Genomic DNA, 15,817 nt, shown 5'->3' with positions numbered 1-15,817 from the left:
AACTTGCTGTCGGAGAGAAGAGAGCGAAACGTGGATATAGATTGTCGAAATGGCAGAAAATATGTCCGCGGTTTAATTACTCTTGCTAAAAAACATAGACATCTCTATAGTGAAAACATCTGAGAAGCATTATTCCAATAAAACATTTATTTTTTCTGTCACTGCAACACAGAAAGGCCTTTGTCTCGCCCTTACGTTTCACGCAAAACTAGACAAGGTCGACTGTGATTGGCCACTTTTCACATCAGTCAAATCACCGCTTCGGAATCAATTCTTAAACCTAAGTAAACATTCTAAGCACAGCGCTGTGATTGGACCAAGTGTGCCACAGGCCTGCTTTTGAGTGAAGGTCTCGGCCATTAGATCGCCCCCTGGGGGCTGGCTGCAGTACATTCATAAAGCCCGCCTCCTCCGTGTTAATGAAGGAGATTTGAGGCCAAAAAAAAAAAAATGACACTTGAAATTAAACTTTCCTGAAAGATGGTCTTGGTCATTTAAGGCAGTTGTTATCATGCTGCTATAGGTGCCGATCTTAATTTTTGCAAACAGTATGTTTTCAACCAGTAATTTGATGCAAAAAAACGGGGCGTGTCGTCATGATTGACAGTTGTGATTGACAGCTTCCCTGAGCAGATCGTCGGCGCTTCAGGAGCAGATTGAAGCAGGATTAAAGGTATAGCGAACTAATAATCATCGATTACTGTGTTATTTCACTGCGAAAAAATGAGTTGTTCAGTAAACTGTACTAACTGGCCTTCAGGATCAGTTTTTTCGGTAAGGTTAAATGTGGGCTAAGTTAAGGTAGGCTAATACCTGTATGTATTATTAACGTTAGCTAAGATAACGTCTAGCATTAGACATGACGGGCATCTGTATGTGCAATCTACTAATTATTTTTATGGGTATACAATAATAATTTGGGAAACAAAACTGAACTTATCCTGCTCTGATTAGTTAGAGAACTGTATACAGCAGTCTAGTGTAACGGTAATGTTAGTTGAACTTGATTTAAAATGGCAGAATATTTAACGTTAGTGGCATGTTAATTTTTGTCTACCGAATTGTTTAGTTCAAAAATGTTATTGCTTTAAAACAACGTTATAAACGTATATAACAGGTGGAACTGTATATAGTGTATACTATTTCAAATTTATTTAACGTTAAAATTCATTAAATACCATGTACTGTTAACAGCTTATCTCAACGTATGGGGACGTTAGTTATCCGTTTATTTATTTAGTAAAATGTATTTGTTTTAGCCTACATAAAATACACATCCAAATAGGTGTAAATTTGTAAGTAATTAAGATATTGTTTAAATCACATGATATTTATATTTTTTTTCTTCACCTCTGCTTCTGAGAACTATATTTCCATATGAACTATATTTATTACTTTAAATTTATAAAACAATGTACAACAACAAAAAAAAAAACATTAATATAAAATTGTCAAAGGCAGCTAAATGAAACTGTGATAGTAGCTCCATATGTTTTGTAGTTTTGCTTTAGGTGGGCACGATGCAGAAAGATTGATACAATTGGTGGTGAACATGAGACGAAACCAACAACATCCCGCCGTTGCAGTGCTCATTTTGAAGAGCATGTTTTCACCAAGGATTTGAAGGTAAAAAAAAATCTGCTGAATATTTGTGCTTCAGATTTTGTTTGTTGCAGATTGTTAATAAAATAAATAAAATAAACAGCATATTCAAATGTCCAAACTTTATCTCAAGTATGCACTTACAGTTCCCCTTCGGATGGGGAACTTCAATGCTATAAGTGGATTTAATCCACGTATGGGGATTTCGTTCAGAAAGTCAATCGTCTGAAAGAGTATGTAAACGGGCTAATGAAATGCCAAATGAATTGGCAGCGTCAGCTTACGCACCTGATGCTTGTTGCAATCAATTTAGCATAAAAGCACAGCGAAAGTTTCTAGATGCGGTGGTTTCCTGTCCCTCGATGATGGGCATGAGCACTGCGTTGCATGTCTAGGGGTCCAGTATGTTAATGCGGTGCTCGTGGGCAGTTCATGTCATCATTGTGATGCCATGTCTGTTGCGCAGTTAAGATCGCAGCTAGCCCTTGCAAAAGGGCGAACCACCCCAGCTGTCCCCTGCACTGCAGCGGGCACTCGGGCAGGTCTAAGGGTTCCAGTGGGAGATTATACGCCGCCTCCGGGCCCGCGGACCTCCCGCTCCTCCAAGTGCTCCATCCAAGCTTCGAGCCGAGGAAGCGGTCCATCAAGCCAGATGGTAGCCCTTACGCTCGATGACACCGGGGACCAGACGTCCACTGCTGCATCGGAGGGTAGGCTTTCATTGTTCGACGAGGATCCAGACCCGCTCACCCCCTCCGGGCAGGTGAGCGATGTCAGTACGGATCCTGAATCGGACATGTTAGCCATGCTTTCCCGGGCTGCTTCGGCCTTGGGGTTGGAGGTGGTTTATCCCCCAGCTCCGCGGCAAGACTGACTAGATGGGTGCTACGTAGAGGACAAGAGGGCCAAGCCTTCGAAGCCTCTCGTCCTCTTCTTCCTGGAGGTGCACAGTAGGCTCATGCAGTCTTGGAGGGCACCTGCCCGTGCTGCTTGTCCCTCCACCCTCACCACTCTTGACGGTGGAGCAGCCAGGGGGTATGAGGTGGTTCCTCAGGTTGAGCGTGCCATTGCGGTCAATCTTTGCCCGCGTGGCGCCTCTTCTTGGTGGGGTTTGCCTCGTCTCCCATCCAAAGCCTGTAGGTTATCTGCCTCCCTCTGAGCTAGAGCTTACAAGGCTGCAGGCCAGGCTGCTTCCGCCTTGCATGCTATGGCCCCCTACCAGCACTACCAAGCGCAGGCGCTGGCTCAGCTGCACGAGGGTGGGTCCAACCCAAGCTTGCTACACAAGCTCCACACTGCAACCGACTATGCTCTTCGGACCACTAAATCTGCTGCGTGTGCGTCGGGGAGGACGATGTCCACATTAGTGGTCCAGGAGCCCCACCTCTGGCTAAACCTGGCTGATATGTACGAAGTTGACAAAGTCCGATATTTTTTTTTTTTTTTTTTTTTTTTTTTTTTTTTTTTTTTTTTTTTTGACTCCCCCATATCCGAGGCTGGCCTGTTTGGCGACACCGTCGGTGAATTCACCCAGGAATTCAAGGCGGTGAGAGAGCAGTCTGATGCAATGGGCAATGTCATCTATCGGCGGGACCGTAAGCCCGCTCCGCCCGCCGAGCCATCCACATCTGCTGCTCCTCGCTGAGGGCACCTGCCTACAAGAACTGCTCTGCCTAGGGCGTAGTTAAGTCCGGTAAACGGACCACGAAGCGCCCTTAAGACAGGTCATCCAGAGAAAAGGGAATTTGCTCTTTCCCCGCTGGGGGGCCGGCCCCCATTTCCATCGGCACTTTTCAGTGCCACAAAAACATCAATGAAAGAGCACTTTTCCACTTCCCCGGATGCCCGAACTCTGCCAGTCTGAACGATATGCCTTCCAGCTCGCAGGTTCAGTGCATTTCGCCAGTGGCTCACACGCGAACTTGTGTGCGAGGTGAGAGTTAATCTGGGGGGACCCTCGTGCTTCCCGCGGGACCCTTGCGCTTCCCAGATCAGCACACCCACTCCGCACTGCCCCACTGCTGGTACGTCAGCGATTGTAGCGATGAGTCCATTAGCGAGAGCTCTGCCTGCCTGGTTAGCGCGGGCCAGCCCTTCGCTCATACGCACAATCAGACTCAGCTATGCGATTCAATTCGCAAAATGGCCCCCCAAGTTCACAGGTGTGTATTCCACCAGGGTCAGCCCCCTGTCCGCCCCTGTCTTGGGAGAGGAGATTGCTGTCCTCCTGGCGAAGGATGCAATCGAGCCGGTCCCTCCAGCCGAGATGAAGTGCCGGTTTTACAGCCCGTACTTCATCATGCCCAAGAAGAGCGGTGTTCACGGCCAATCCTAGATCTGCGCATTTTTAATCATGCAGAAGTGCATCCTCCGGTGCGTTCGTCCTCAGGATTGGTTTGCAGCAATAGACCTGAAGGACGCGTACTTTCATGTTTCCATTCTTCCATGCCACCGTCAGTTTCTGCGGTTTATGTTCGAAGGTTGAGCTTGGCAATACAAAGTCCTCTCCTTTGGGCTGTCTCTGTCTCCGGGTTTTCACCAAGCTCGCGGATGGTGCCTTAGCGCCCCTTCATCTCGCGGGCATCTGCAAACTCAATTATCTTGACGATTTTAGCCCACTCTCGAGAGTAATTGATTATGCACAGAGACAAGGTGCTCCGGCACCTCCAACTGTTGGGACTTCAGGTCAGCCGAGAAAAGAGCAAACTTGTCCCCGTGCAGAGGACCTTTTTTCTCGGGCTGGAGTTGGACTCAGTCACCATGACAGTGTGCCTCTCCGGAGAGTGCACTTAGCTAATGCTGAACTGTCTGAGAGAGTTCGACAGCAAAATAGTGGTCCCACTGAAATTATTTCAGAGGCACCTGGGGCATATGGCATCCGCAGCCGCTGTCACGCCGCTCAGATTATTCCATATGAGACCACTTCAGCACTGGCTTCCCGATCGTGTCCCCAGACGCGCATGGTACGTGGGCACACACCGAGTCACTGTTACTGCGCTGTGTTGCCGCGCCCTCAGCCCTTGGAATGACCCCTCGTTTCTACAGGCTGTAGTGTCTCTAGGACAGACGTCCAGTCATGTTGTTATTTCAACTGATGCTTCCAACACGGGCTGGGGGCCTGTGGAAAGGAGCCCAGTTGCATTGGCATATCAATCGCCTAGAGCTGTTGGCAGTTTCTCGCTCTCCACCATTTATTCTGGTGCTGGAGCAGCAGCACATGCTGGTCAGGACGAACAGCACGGCGGCGCTGGCATATATTAACCGCATGGGGGGGTATTCGCTCCTGCCGCATGTCTCAGCTCGCCTGCCGTCTGCTCCTCTGGGGTCATACACGGCTGAAATCGCTGCGTGCCATTTACATTCCAGGCGAGCTCAACCATGCAGCCGACGCGAGAATGGAAACTCCACCCCGAGTCTGTTCAGCTGATATGGGCGCGATTCGGGGAAGCCCAGATCGATCTGTTTGCTTCCCCCAAGAACGCTCATTGCCAGTTGTTTTTTCCCTGACCGAGGACTCTCTTGGCACGGATGCACTGGCCCACAGCTGGCCTCGGGGCATGTGCAAATATGCGTTTCCCCAGTGAGCCTGCTCGCGCAGTTACTGTGCAAGGTCAGGGAGGACGAGGAGCGGGTCTTGCTAGTAGCGCCCCTCTGGCCCAACCGGACCTGGATGTCAGAGCTCTCCCTCCTCGCGACGGCCCTCCCCTGGCAGATCCCTTGGTCCCACTTTATATTAAGTGTCCTTAACTACTATGTACTTACACAGAAATTAATAATTCGTTACAATGTACTTATTGTATAAATACGTGTATTTACTGTGTACTTATGCTGGATTAAACACTTGTATGTAATTACATCTGTAATTACATTTGTAAATACACTGTTGACCATCCCTTACACCTTAACCCACCCTTAAACCTACCTATACCACCAAACCTGTCCATAACCCTACCCCTACCCTAACTGAAGAGCACCACAAGTGTTCTCAAATACATTATGAACACAGTAAGTACATTGTATTTATTTTTTGATGCAAGTACATAGTAGTTAAGGACACTTAATATAAAGTGGGCCCGATCCCTTTGACAGAGCACCTACTCTCTCAGAGACAGTGCGCCATCTGGCACCCTCTTCCGGATCTTTGGAACCCTCACGTATGGTCCTTAGACGCGAGGAAGACTTAGGTAACCTACCGACTGCGGTGGTTAATACCATCACTCAGGCTAGAGCCCCCTCCATGAGGCGTGCCTACGCCCTGAAGTGGAGTCTATTCACTGAATGGTGCGTCTCTCGCAGAGAAGGCCCCCGAGATTGCCAGATCAGCGTTGTGCTTTCTTTCCCCCAAGAGAAGCTGAAGCGTAGGCTGTTGCCCTCCACACTCAAGGTTTATGTGGATGCCATCTCCGCTCATCATGACACGGTGGCTGGCAGCACCGTGGGAAAGCATAATCTCATCATCCAGTTCCTCGGAGGCACTAGGCAAATTAATTCACCCGCCCCCCCTCTCATGCCCTCTTGGGATCTTGCCCTAGTTCTCATGAGCCTGCTTACAGATCCCTTCGAACCACTTGACTCAGTATCTTTAAGATTTCTTTCCCTGAAGAGAGCTCTGCTGGTCGCGTTGACATCGATTAAGAGGGTCGGGGACCTGGAGGCATTTTCGATCAGTGTCTCGTGCCTGGAATTCGGGCCGGCTTACTCTCACGTTGTCCTGAGACACCGCCGGGGATATGTGCCCAAGGTTCCTACCACACCGTTTAAAGACCAGGTAGTGAGCCTGCAAGCGCTGCCCCCTGGCAGACCCAGCCCTTTCATTACTTTGTCCAGTTCGCGCTTTGCGAATTTATCTGGACCGCACTTTTAGATCATCTGAGCAGCCCTTCGCCTGTTATGGTGGTCGGCAAGTGCCGTAGGGAAGTGCGGTATCGAAACAGAGGTTGGCCCACTGGAAAGTGGATGCCATCTCCCTCGTTTACCAGAGCCAGGGCGAGCCGTGTCCCCCAGGAGTGCGTGCGCCCTCCACTCGGAGCATCGCATCCTCCTGTGCTCGTGCACGCGGTGCCTCTCTAACAGACATATGTAGACCTGCGGGCTGGGCGACACCTAATACATTTGCAAGGTTTAACAATCTGCGAGTGGAGCCGGTTTCCTCAAGGGTATTAGGTAACCCTTGGTGATTGAGGAAACAACTCCCTAACACGGAGATACATGCGCTTATTTACTCTGTCAGTAAAGTTTGTGCCCGTCATGAGGAGATTTTGCCCTCAATGCTTTCAATGGGAAAAGGTGCTGTTGCGTCGTCCATATTTTTACAGTCATTGGATCGTATGCTTCAGGGAACAGCCAATGCTGATCACATCGATGTTATCGTACACATCAAAGGATTAGGTGTTATTTTTTTCTTTTATTATTCAGCGATTCCTCCGCATAGCACAGTTTGAGAACCACTGATCTAGTGAATTCATTATTTGTTAAGCATTAACTCTACATTAATAGACGTTAGTAAGCAGTTTATAACTGCCGCTACAAATGCTGTATTCTTGACTTACAACCACATTTATAATATGCTTAATAATTGTACTTTAATATTTTGCTAATGATTAATTTTTCATTACTAAATTAAGTACTGCATTATTTACAAACCATGTTAACACTATAATAACTACACACTATGAATCATTTATTAAGTATTAGCAAATAGTGAATTCATTATCTGTTAAGCATTAACTCTACATTAATAATTGTTAGTAAGTAGTTTTTAACTGCAGCTACAAATGCTGTATTATTGACTTATAACCACATTTATAATGTGCTTAATAATTGTACTTTCATAATTTGTGACTGGTTGATTTTTTTTTTTATTACTAAATGAAGTTTTGCATTATTTACAAACCATATGTATTTAAGAGTAGTTGGAGGTTTTTAAGATCATTCAGAATGAGTTAGTAAATGATTAACAAACTATTGAAATTAACGTTTATATACTTATTTACTAAATTAATGTTTATATACTTATTATATTATTCAGGCATATAGTAATGGTTACTATGTATGTTAATAAATGCTTAATTAACTCAACTCCATGCAGTTTTGTGACCTAAACTAAAGTGAGGACTATTTATGCTTTATAAATCCCTTATAAATGACAATTAAAGGCTGAGTATCAAATGAACAAGAACAACAAACTAACTTTGCAATTGTATCTAAAAAGTAAAATTTAAACAAGTTTAAACATTGCTGAATAACAGAAGTGCCAAAATACAACATAAAATTGGATAAAACAACAGCAATATAATAATGTACCAATATAATAGGATGCAATGTTAAAACTGTATGGTAATTTTATTTAAGATAAGATTGCAAAGATTTATTTTTTATATGACAAGGTTTTTTTTGTGTATCTTTAAATGAATAGAAATGAATAATGTTGTTTATGTTCTTTTTTCCTGCTTAGAATTTAACTGAGCCTTTAATTGTCATTTATAAGGGATTTATAAAGCATAAATAGTCATCATTTTAGATTAGTTCACAAAACTGCATGAAGTTGAGTTAATAAAGCATTTGAATGATCTTACAAAACAAGCAACTATGCTTAAATAACTAGTTTGTAAATAATGCAATACTTAATTTAGTAATGAAAAATAAATCCTTAACAAAGTATGAAAGTACAATTAATTAGTACAATTATAAATGTGGTTATAAGTCAAGAATAGAGCATTTGTAGCTGCAGTTATAAACTGCTTACTAACATTTATTAATGTAGAGTTACAGCTTAACAGATAATGCATTCACTATTTGCTAATGCTTAATAAATGGTTCATATGTGTAATTATTATAAAGTGTTACCGAATTTTCTTATTTTAAGCCTATTTTGTCATTAGGGGAGCATTATTTTGTAAATCTTTCTTAATATGTGAAAGTTTTGAAGGTTGGGCACCCCAGGTCAAATGCAGGATATGCATTATAAATTTATGATATTATCCTGTCCAGTGTTCTCCAAAACATCTGGAAAAATGTGAGTACACAAGTCACAAATGTAATTTTAATGGTTTTTTAATATTGTAATAAAAAAAAGGAATCTTTTTTGTTTTTGTTTAATATAGCAGCATACACTATATGTGCACATTTGTTACAGTTAAGCAGTTTTTGTTTAGTGGTCTAATGTTAAAAAACATTTTGGGGTCAGTGATTTTGAAACAGCTTGATCTCACAATAGCCGTTAAAATGTCCTGCTGTGAAGAAATAAAGGGGGAGGGGTGATTTAGCTCAAGGTTTTTTTTTCAACTGAACTCTGCCAGTCCTAGATCAGGCCACTTATGTTGCATAACTGTCCACTGTCTAACACTCTATAAAACGAGCCATGCTCTGCTCAACTTGCACTGCATTTAGGCACTGGCCACAACACTTGTATTGAAACATCACCAGCCTGAAACCAACTTGAAGACATGCAGTCTGTCGACGCCAAATTGAGCAGAAGCTCCCTGCTGCTGGCCTTGCACCGCTACAGCACTGCAGTGCACAATATGGAGCAGACCATCCTGCTGCCTAGCCTCCTGCGGGACATCCCATACAATGATGCTCCAGGTGCCACAGACAAGAGCATAGATCTGTACGAGAACTACCTTATGCTGAAAGCTATCAAGAACATGGTGGAGAGTGGTCTGGTACCACACGAGGATGGCAAATATCACACATGCCTGCAGAAAGATCTGGAGCCGCTGCTGGAGGCTGAACCTGAGGTGCTTTTCCACTTCCATCTGTGCGGTCTGTTCACAGTCATGGCTACCCTTGCGAAGAAGTCCCAGAACTTGACAGAGAAATACTTAGACATCATTGGTTTCAGTCGTTAATGGATGAGGACATCCGTCTTTTAGGGTGGAAGAAATGATCTGGAAATCTGTTTACATCCTGGTCACATTCTGTGGCTTGCAATAAAAATATCCAACACATGTTACCTTTTAAAAAATTATTTTAAAAGATTTTCTTCAATATTTAAATGATTTTATTTGGTGTTAAATTATTAGTTTGGACTCACTGAAAGGATTAGAGGTGAACAACTGCAAATAGAAAATTAACAAATAATAGTTACTGTAATTCATGTCATTTTTAAAAAAAAAATGAGGACCATTTTGTAAACTACACACACAAGAGAATTAAAATGAACGTACAAAATTTGTATGACATATATATATATATATATATATATATATATATATATATATATATATATATATATAAAATTGCATGTCATTTTGCATTAATAGTTAAATCATCCATCATTTATTAATCATCATGTCCATTTTTGACAATAAACAAACAATTGATATTGCAAAGTTAGTGTACTCAGTGTTTTGTATAGATTTTTTAACATTTTTATTATATCTTTTAATATCATCAGTCGTTTTGTTTAATCCTTTAGTCATTCTATGGTGTGTCATAGTCATTAAGTAAATTTCCTATTATGCTGAAATTCATAGGATGGTCTGTTTCCTTTCTATTTGTTCAAGAGCTAAAAATAAGGCACAACCTTCAGCTGTGAAAATTGAGCTTTGTCCAAAAGCTGGATTAGTTTGCTAGCCAGTTAAGTTTCAGTTTAATTTATATAAAAGCTGTGGTTTGGATTCCTAAAGTAACTGTTTACTTACCCACAAAAAAGTGTTTAAGCATTATAACTCAGAGGAATACTGAACACATCTAAAACACATTTTTAAGCCTGCTGTAAAAAAACACTGCTCATTCCAGACAAATATTAATACAACTCAAACTAAATGTAAACTAAACAGTATACATCCATACTAATGGTCAAAAGTTTTGATTACATAATTACTGGAAGTATAAAATATATAAGATTTGATTTAATTGATAAGAATCTTATTGCCGGAAGTATAAAGTTCATATTAAAAGGGGGAGGGGCTTAAACCAGAAGTCCTCCCTAAAAGGGGTGTGCTTAGACCAGATGTCAACAATCAATCATTTTAGCAGGATAATATTCTCTCTCCTTTTGGAATTAAAAAAATCCCATTTGGAGAACTTGGATATAGGTGGCGCGGTGGCGCACTGGGTAGTGAAGAAGGTTCGAGCCTTGACTGGACCAGTTGGCATTTTTGTGTGGAATTTGCATATTCTACCCGTGTTGGCGCGGGTTTCCTCCGGGTGCTCTGGTTTTCCCCTCATGTCCAAAGACATGCCGTACAGGTGAATTGGGTAATGCCGAGTTCAGACTGCGTGATGTTCAAAGTAATAGTGTCACAGATGTTTTCACACTGCATGACAATCTGGACTAGCATTTTATCGCAGCTTTGTTTACACTGCAAGATGGATCAGCGACAGGGGGGTTCACATTGCATGACTTTACAATAGAAAGAATCACCAAAAACAGGTAGTAAATCTTTTTTTTTATTACCTACATAACGAGAAAGAAGCCTTTAATGGGGTAGAAAATGTACATATTTACTCACCTGGGTTTGAAGGGAATTAGCAATTTGTCCTCATCTTTCTTTTTTTGACCCGGTTGTGATATTGCTCACTTGACACGTCAAACAGACACAGGTGCTCCTGCCAAATTTACACTAGTTTTCCTCTATTTCTTGGGTCTAAATAAACTGAAAAGGAGCGCTTTTAACTTCTCCCCCAACCTCCTGCTGGCCTGCATGTACACACACACACACACTAGTCTAGTGAATACTGCTCTCTCATTTGAATCGCCGACAGCTCCAGATATTTAGCATGCCAAATATCTCACAGGCATCGACGATTTATCGGCAAGTCTCTCAGATCGCATCTTTGCCAGTTCACATTGTGTGATTTTTACTCGCATGAGAGAGCACCGATTTGCCTGTGATTTTATTCATTTGTCAGCGATTTCTCAAAACTTGTCGGCAAGTCAAAATCTGGGCTAAAATCATGCAGTCTGAATTCGGCATAAGCTAAATTGTCTGTAGTGAATGTGTGTGAATGAGAGTGTATTGGTGTTTCCCAGTGATGGGTTGCAGCTGGAAGGGCATCTGCTGCATAAACCATATGCTGGAGAAGTTGGTGGTTCAGTTCACTGTGGGGACCCCAGATTAATAAAGGGACTAAGTCGAAAAGAAAATGAATGAATGAACAACTTGGATATTAATATGGATATTAAAGCAGAAATACATGTATGTCCTAAAACACCTTGGAACACAAAAGAGTAATACATCCAAATGTTTATGTGCCAGTGTACACAGATGGATCAGGTAAAGATGGATGGTATCTGCTTAATTAATTAGTTCAGTGTTTTGGAATGAGTACCATGTACCATGGAGCCAGATTAGCTGGCTGGCCAGTTAAGTTTCAGTTTAGATTTTTTGCACCAATTCTGGGTTTAAGGTATAATGAAGGTAGTTCAACTCACCTCAACTGTTCCATAATAATATTGCAATAAAGAGTGATAAAAGTTAAGGTGCCTTCATTTTACATAAAAAACAAGTTTGGTGCAAATTAAATTGAAACTTAACTGGATTGCAAAGCAATCAATTTTGGACAAAGCTCAATTTTCACAGCTGAAGGTTGTGCATTAATTTTTAGCTCTTGAGCAAATAGAAAAAAAAACAGCAATGGAGTTTTTTAATAATTTGAATTGACTATGTCTTGTTAACAAGCACCCGAGTCTTTGAAAACAACATAATTAGCATATAGCATAATTAAAATTATAGCATAATAGAAAAATGACGGTAACGCTTTTTTTTTTTACAACCTGCAAAGTACCGTGTAAGTACAGTGAAATAGCACTGTACTTTTCTGTAAGTATAAAGTATAAAGAACACATGTGTAGGTATAAGGGAACAACCCTCTAAGGTCCCACTTTATATTAAGTATTGCTTATACCTGTGAACTTACATGGTAACTAGATGTGTAAGTAGTATGTAACTACAGTGTATGTACACACTGGTACATAGTATTTACTTGTGTAATACTGGTGTAACTACAAACATGTAACAGCTCACTGAATAGTATGTGTAAGTACAAATGTGTAACAGGACATTGGTAATAATATACCATGTTTGCATACCATGTACTTCTGAACATTGTATGGCAGAAATAATGCTTTATTAAAAGGTTTCACCTTGTGATACCTGTGTAATTACAGGGTAAATCTTCACGAACTGTTCCCTCAACATAAAGTGTAAAATGGTCACAAATTACTATGTAACTTGTAAAAATATCTTCTGTGCAACACTTTATTAACACTGTACTTAAATGGTAACTCCACATGAACTGTCCACTCAATATAAAGTGTAAATTGGTGACAAATTACTATGTAACTTGTAAAAATATCTTCTGTGCAACACTTTATTAACAGTATACTTACATAGAAACTCCTCAGGAACTGTCCACCCAATGTGTAAATACTGTATGTTAATAAAGTGCAAATTTCTTCCAAAATGGTCTTAAACTACTGTATAATATAAATCCTAATCCAACACATTATTAACAGTGTACTGACATGGTAACTTCTCAGGAACTGTCCACTCATGTCCTCATATAGCAAAGGAAAACATGGTGAATCCACAGGAATAGTTTATTTAATATGTAGTGTAACTTTATTGCATTGCAGTTCCAATGTTCTAGCAAAGTAACAGAATACTGTAATTTACACTGTGACTGTAAAGTCAGATTGTTCAACAGAGTGCCAGCAATCACAAAAGAAAAATTTAAAAGAGCAATAAAGAAAACAATTAGTGCTGTGAATAATATCCCAGGAGTAAGCTGTGAATTTATTAAAACAAGTTAATTGTTTGCATTATCATGAAACTTTAGAATCTGAAGAAATGTCACAATATAAACAGCAAATAAAAGAGAAAAAATGGCATATATATTTTCAATGAACCTGGTATGCTTTTCTAATGTCATGGATCAGCTGTGCTAAGGCACCTTTACTATTTCGCCTTCCCAGCCAGCATTGCCACTGAATGAATTTCAAATGTTCTCTCAATAATTTTGTAGTCTTGTTAGCCCTTAATCTTAATACCTGTGCCTTGATGGCAAGCCAAGCCCTTTTAATATGTTGTGTGTGACAGCCAGTTTGGGGATCAACAAAAATTTCACTGTAAAATTTTCACACGAAATTGGGTTGTAATCCATTCAGATATGCCCTCCAATTGTCACTGTAAATAGTTGAGAAATTGTAAGAGTAGAAAAAGCTCCCAATGACTGACCATAGTTATTTTTCACCATGCATCTATCTCAATTAACTTAAAAAGCAGTTTAATAATCATATGAATAATCTTTAAACCAATTGGAACTAACTGCTGCTAGATGGCCACCAACTTGTGCGGTGCTGTTGTGTCAGCATCAATCCATAAAATAACATTTGAAAATGCAAGTGTTTGCCGTTGTTTAGTACACCTTTTATTTCAACCTGATAAATAAATTACTAGTCAGTCCAAAATTTGTTTCAATTTCAAAATAAAATTATTTAAAGGTCTTAAAATATTTTGTATAATGTGTAACTCTTTTGAGTTGGGTATAATAATAGAACATTTTGGAATTAATATTTGATGTTTGAGAAGTAATGTTTACAATATATACCATTACAAATCCATTACTTTATTACTAAAAAGGAACCGAATATTTCTTGTTAAGTTTTTATAACAAATGATAACATCTAACTTCACAAAACATTTAGGTATACGTTTCAGGTTATTGTCTATTAAATATTAAATAAAGACCGTAAGAACAGATGATTTGCAGAGGGAAATAAAACATGGTGCACACTCAAAATTGAAAGCATAAAATGTGCATTCACACATTCAAATCAATGTCATTGTTTTGCACACTGACATCAGCTTCCTCATATGTGTAGATTGGAGGACTACACAAATATCATTATAGACAGTACTTCCTGGAGACACAGGAAAATAGTGAAATCTGTAATTATTGGGTACAATCACATGACGTCCTGAATGAAGAAATTTACATTAAAACTGCAAGGGTCACCCCACTGACGTCAAAACATGCATGAATTTGTATTTATATATATAAAAATCATATCCCTGCTTTTGATTGCATGTGCTATTTTAGTGTGATGTTAACTGTGGAAGTATTACTGAATGCATGAACTTTAGTATTTCAACATAGTAAAAATGACTAAATATATAAACTTTTTCACATCAAACATACTTTTCACTTGTGAACTTGGATTCATCTATGGCCACAAACTTCTTCCTTGACTTTCCACCAACTTTAAGGCCTGTTCTTCTTTTCAAATTACTCAATGCCTTTATACCAACCCAGTCTCACGGCAGTTTGTGAAATAGTCACGAAATTTAATCTATTGATTCGTGTTCATGGTTACGAATTTCCCTCTTTTTCCGTGTCACCTTGCACGAATTTCCATCCAATGTATTTCAATAGGAAATCATTTTCGTGTCTCTAGCATGATTTGTTTTGCCATAGGGTACCCAATGCTGCGCTTTTAAAAAAATATTTTTATTAAATATTGTTATTGCCACAGGGTACCAGACGCAGTATTTTAATTATTATTATTATAGCCACAGGGTACCAGACGCAGTATTTTGATTATGATTATAGCCACAGGGTACCAGACGGAGTATTTTGATTATTATTATAGCCACAGGGTACCAGACGCAGTAATTTAATTATTATTGTTGACACAGGGTACCAGACTGTCATGGATTGGTCAGGCTCTCACGACCCCCACTCACGAAGATCACCATCACCTGACTTCTAATGAGCACACAGCTGCATCACATTCACGAGCACCAGATAAAAGCACAGCACTCCAGTCGCTCATTGTCCGGGCTCGTCTCGACGAAAGCGGACAACTGAGCGACCACTCAGCGTAGTCATCCTCAGCTAAACAAACGATTTACTTACCTGTTCTCTTTGTATTCCTCCTAGTCTTCCTGGTCCTCCCGAATCGTCCTGTCTTCCAGTCCTTCCAAGTCTGTGTCATCCTCTGTCAGCTGTATCTGGTGTGTGCTGTCCATCCTCGTGTATTCCTGTTACCCAGCCACGGAGGAAAAGACCCCAACATCATTCCTGATCCTCCTGGCTATCCTTCATGTGCTCCTTGTTGTCATTCAATAAACACCCTAACGTTTCCTTACCTCTGTCTCCTGTCCGCTTCATAACAGAAGCCCGGACCCATAACGACGACAACATGAGCACCCTCGATCACTTTCAAGAGCTGGTGGACCAGTTGAAGCGGATTCTACAGCCACCA

General features: G+C 40.8%; 1 protein-coding gene across 1 annotated transcript; it reads left to right on the top strand.

Moving 5' to 3' along the window:
- The first annotated feature begins 8,994 nt into the window (after positions 1-8,994).
- thrsp (thyroid hormone responsive) lies at positions 8,995-9,736 on the top strand. Its single transcript, XM_056474227.1, has one exon. It carries the CDS (start codon positions 9,048-9,050, stop codon positions 9,450-9,452), a length of 405 nt encoding a protein of 134 aa, XP_056330202.1. The 5' UTR covers positions 8,995-9,047; the 3' UTR covers positions 9,453-9,736.
- Positions 9,737-15,817: the final 6,081 nt, after the last annotated feature.

This window comes from Danio aesculapii, chromosome 15, assembly GCF_903798145.1.
Source record: "Danio aesculapii chromosome 15, fDanAes4.1, whole genome shotgun sequence".
NCBI lineage: Eukaryota > Metazoa > Chordata > Actinopteri > Cypriniformes > Danionidae > Danio > Danio aesculapii.
The sequence above is the reverse complement of the archived record's forward strand: the minus strand, read 5'-3'. Positions and strand labels throughout refer to the sequence as shown.

Bases quoted from the DNA above. Each gene is read 5' to 3' on its own strand.
- thrsp (XM_056474227.1), top strand. From the start codon at position 9,048: ATGCAGTCTGTCGACGCCAAATTGAGCAGAAGCTCCCTGCTGCTGGCC.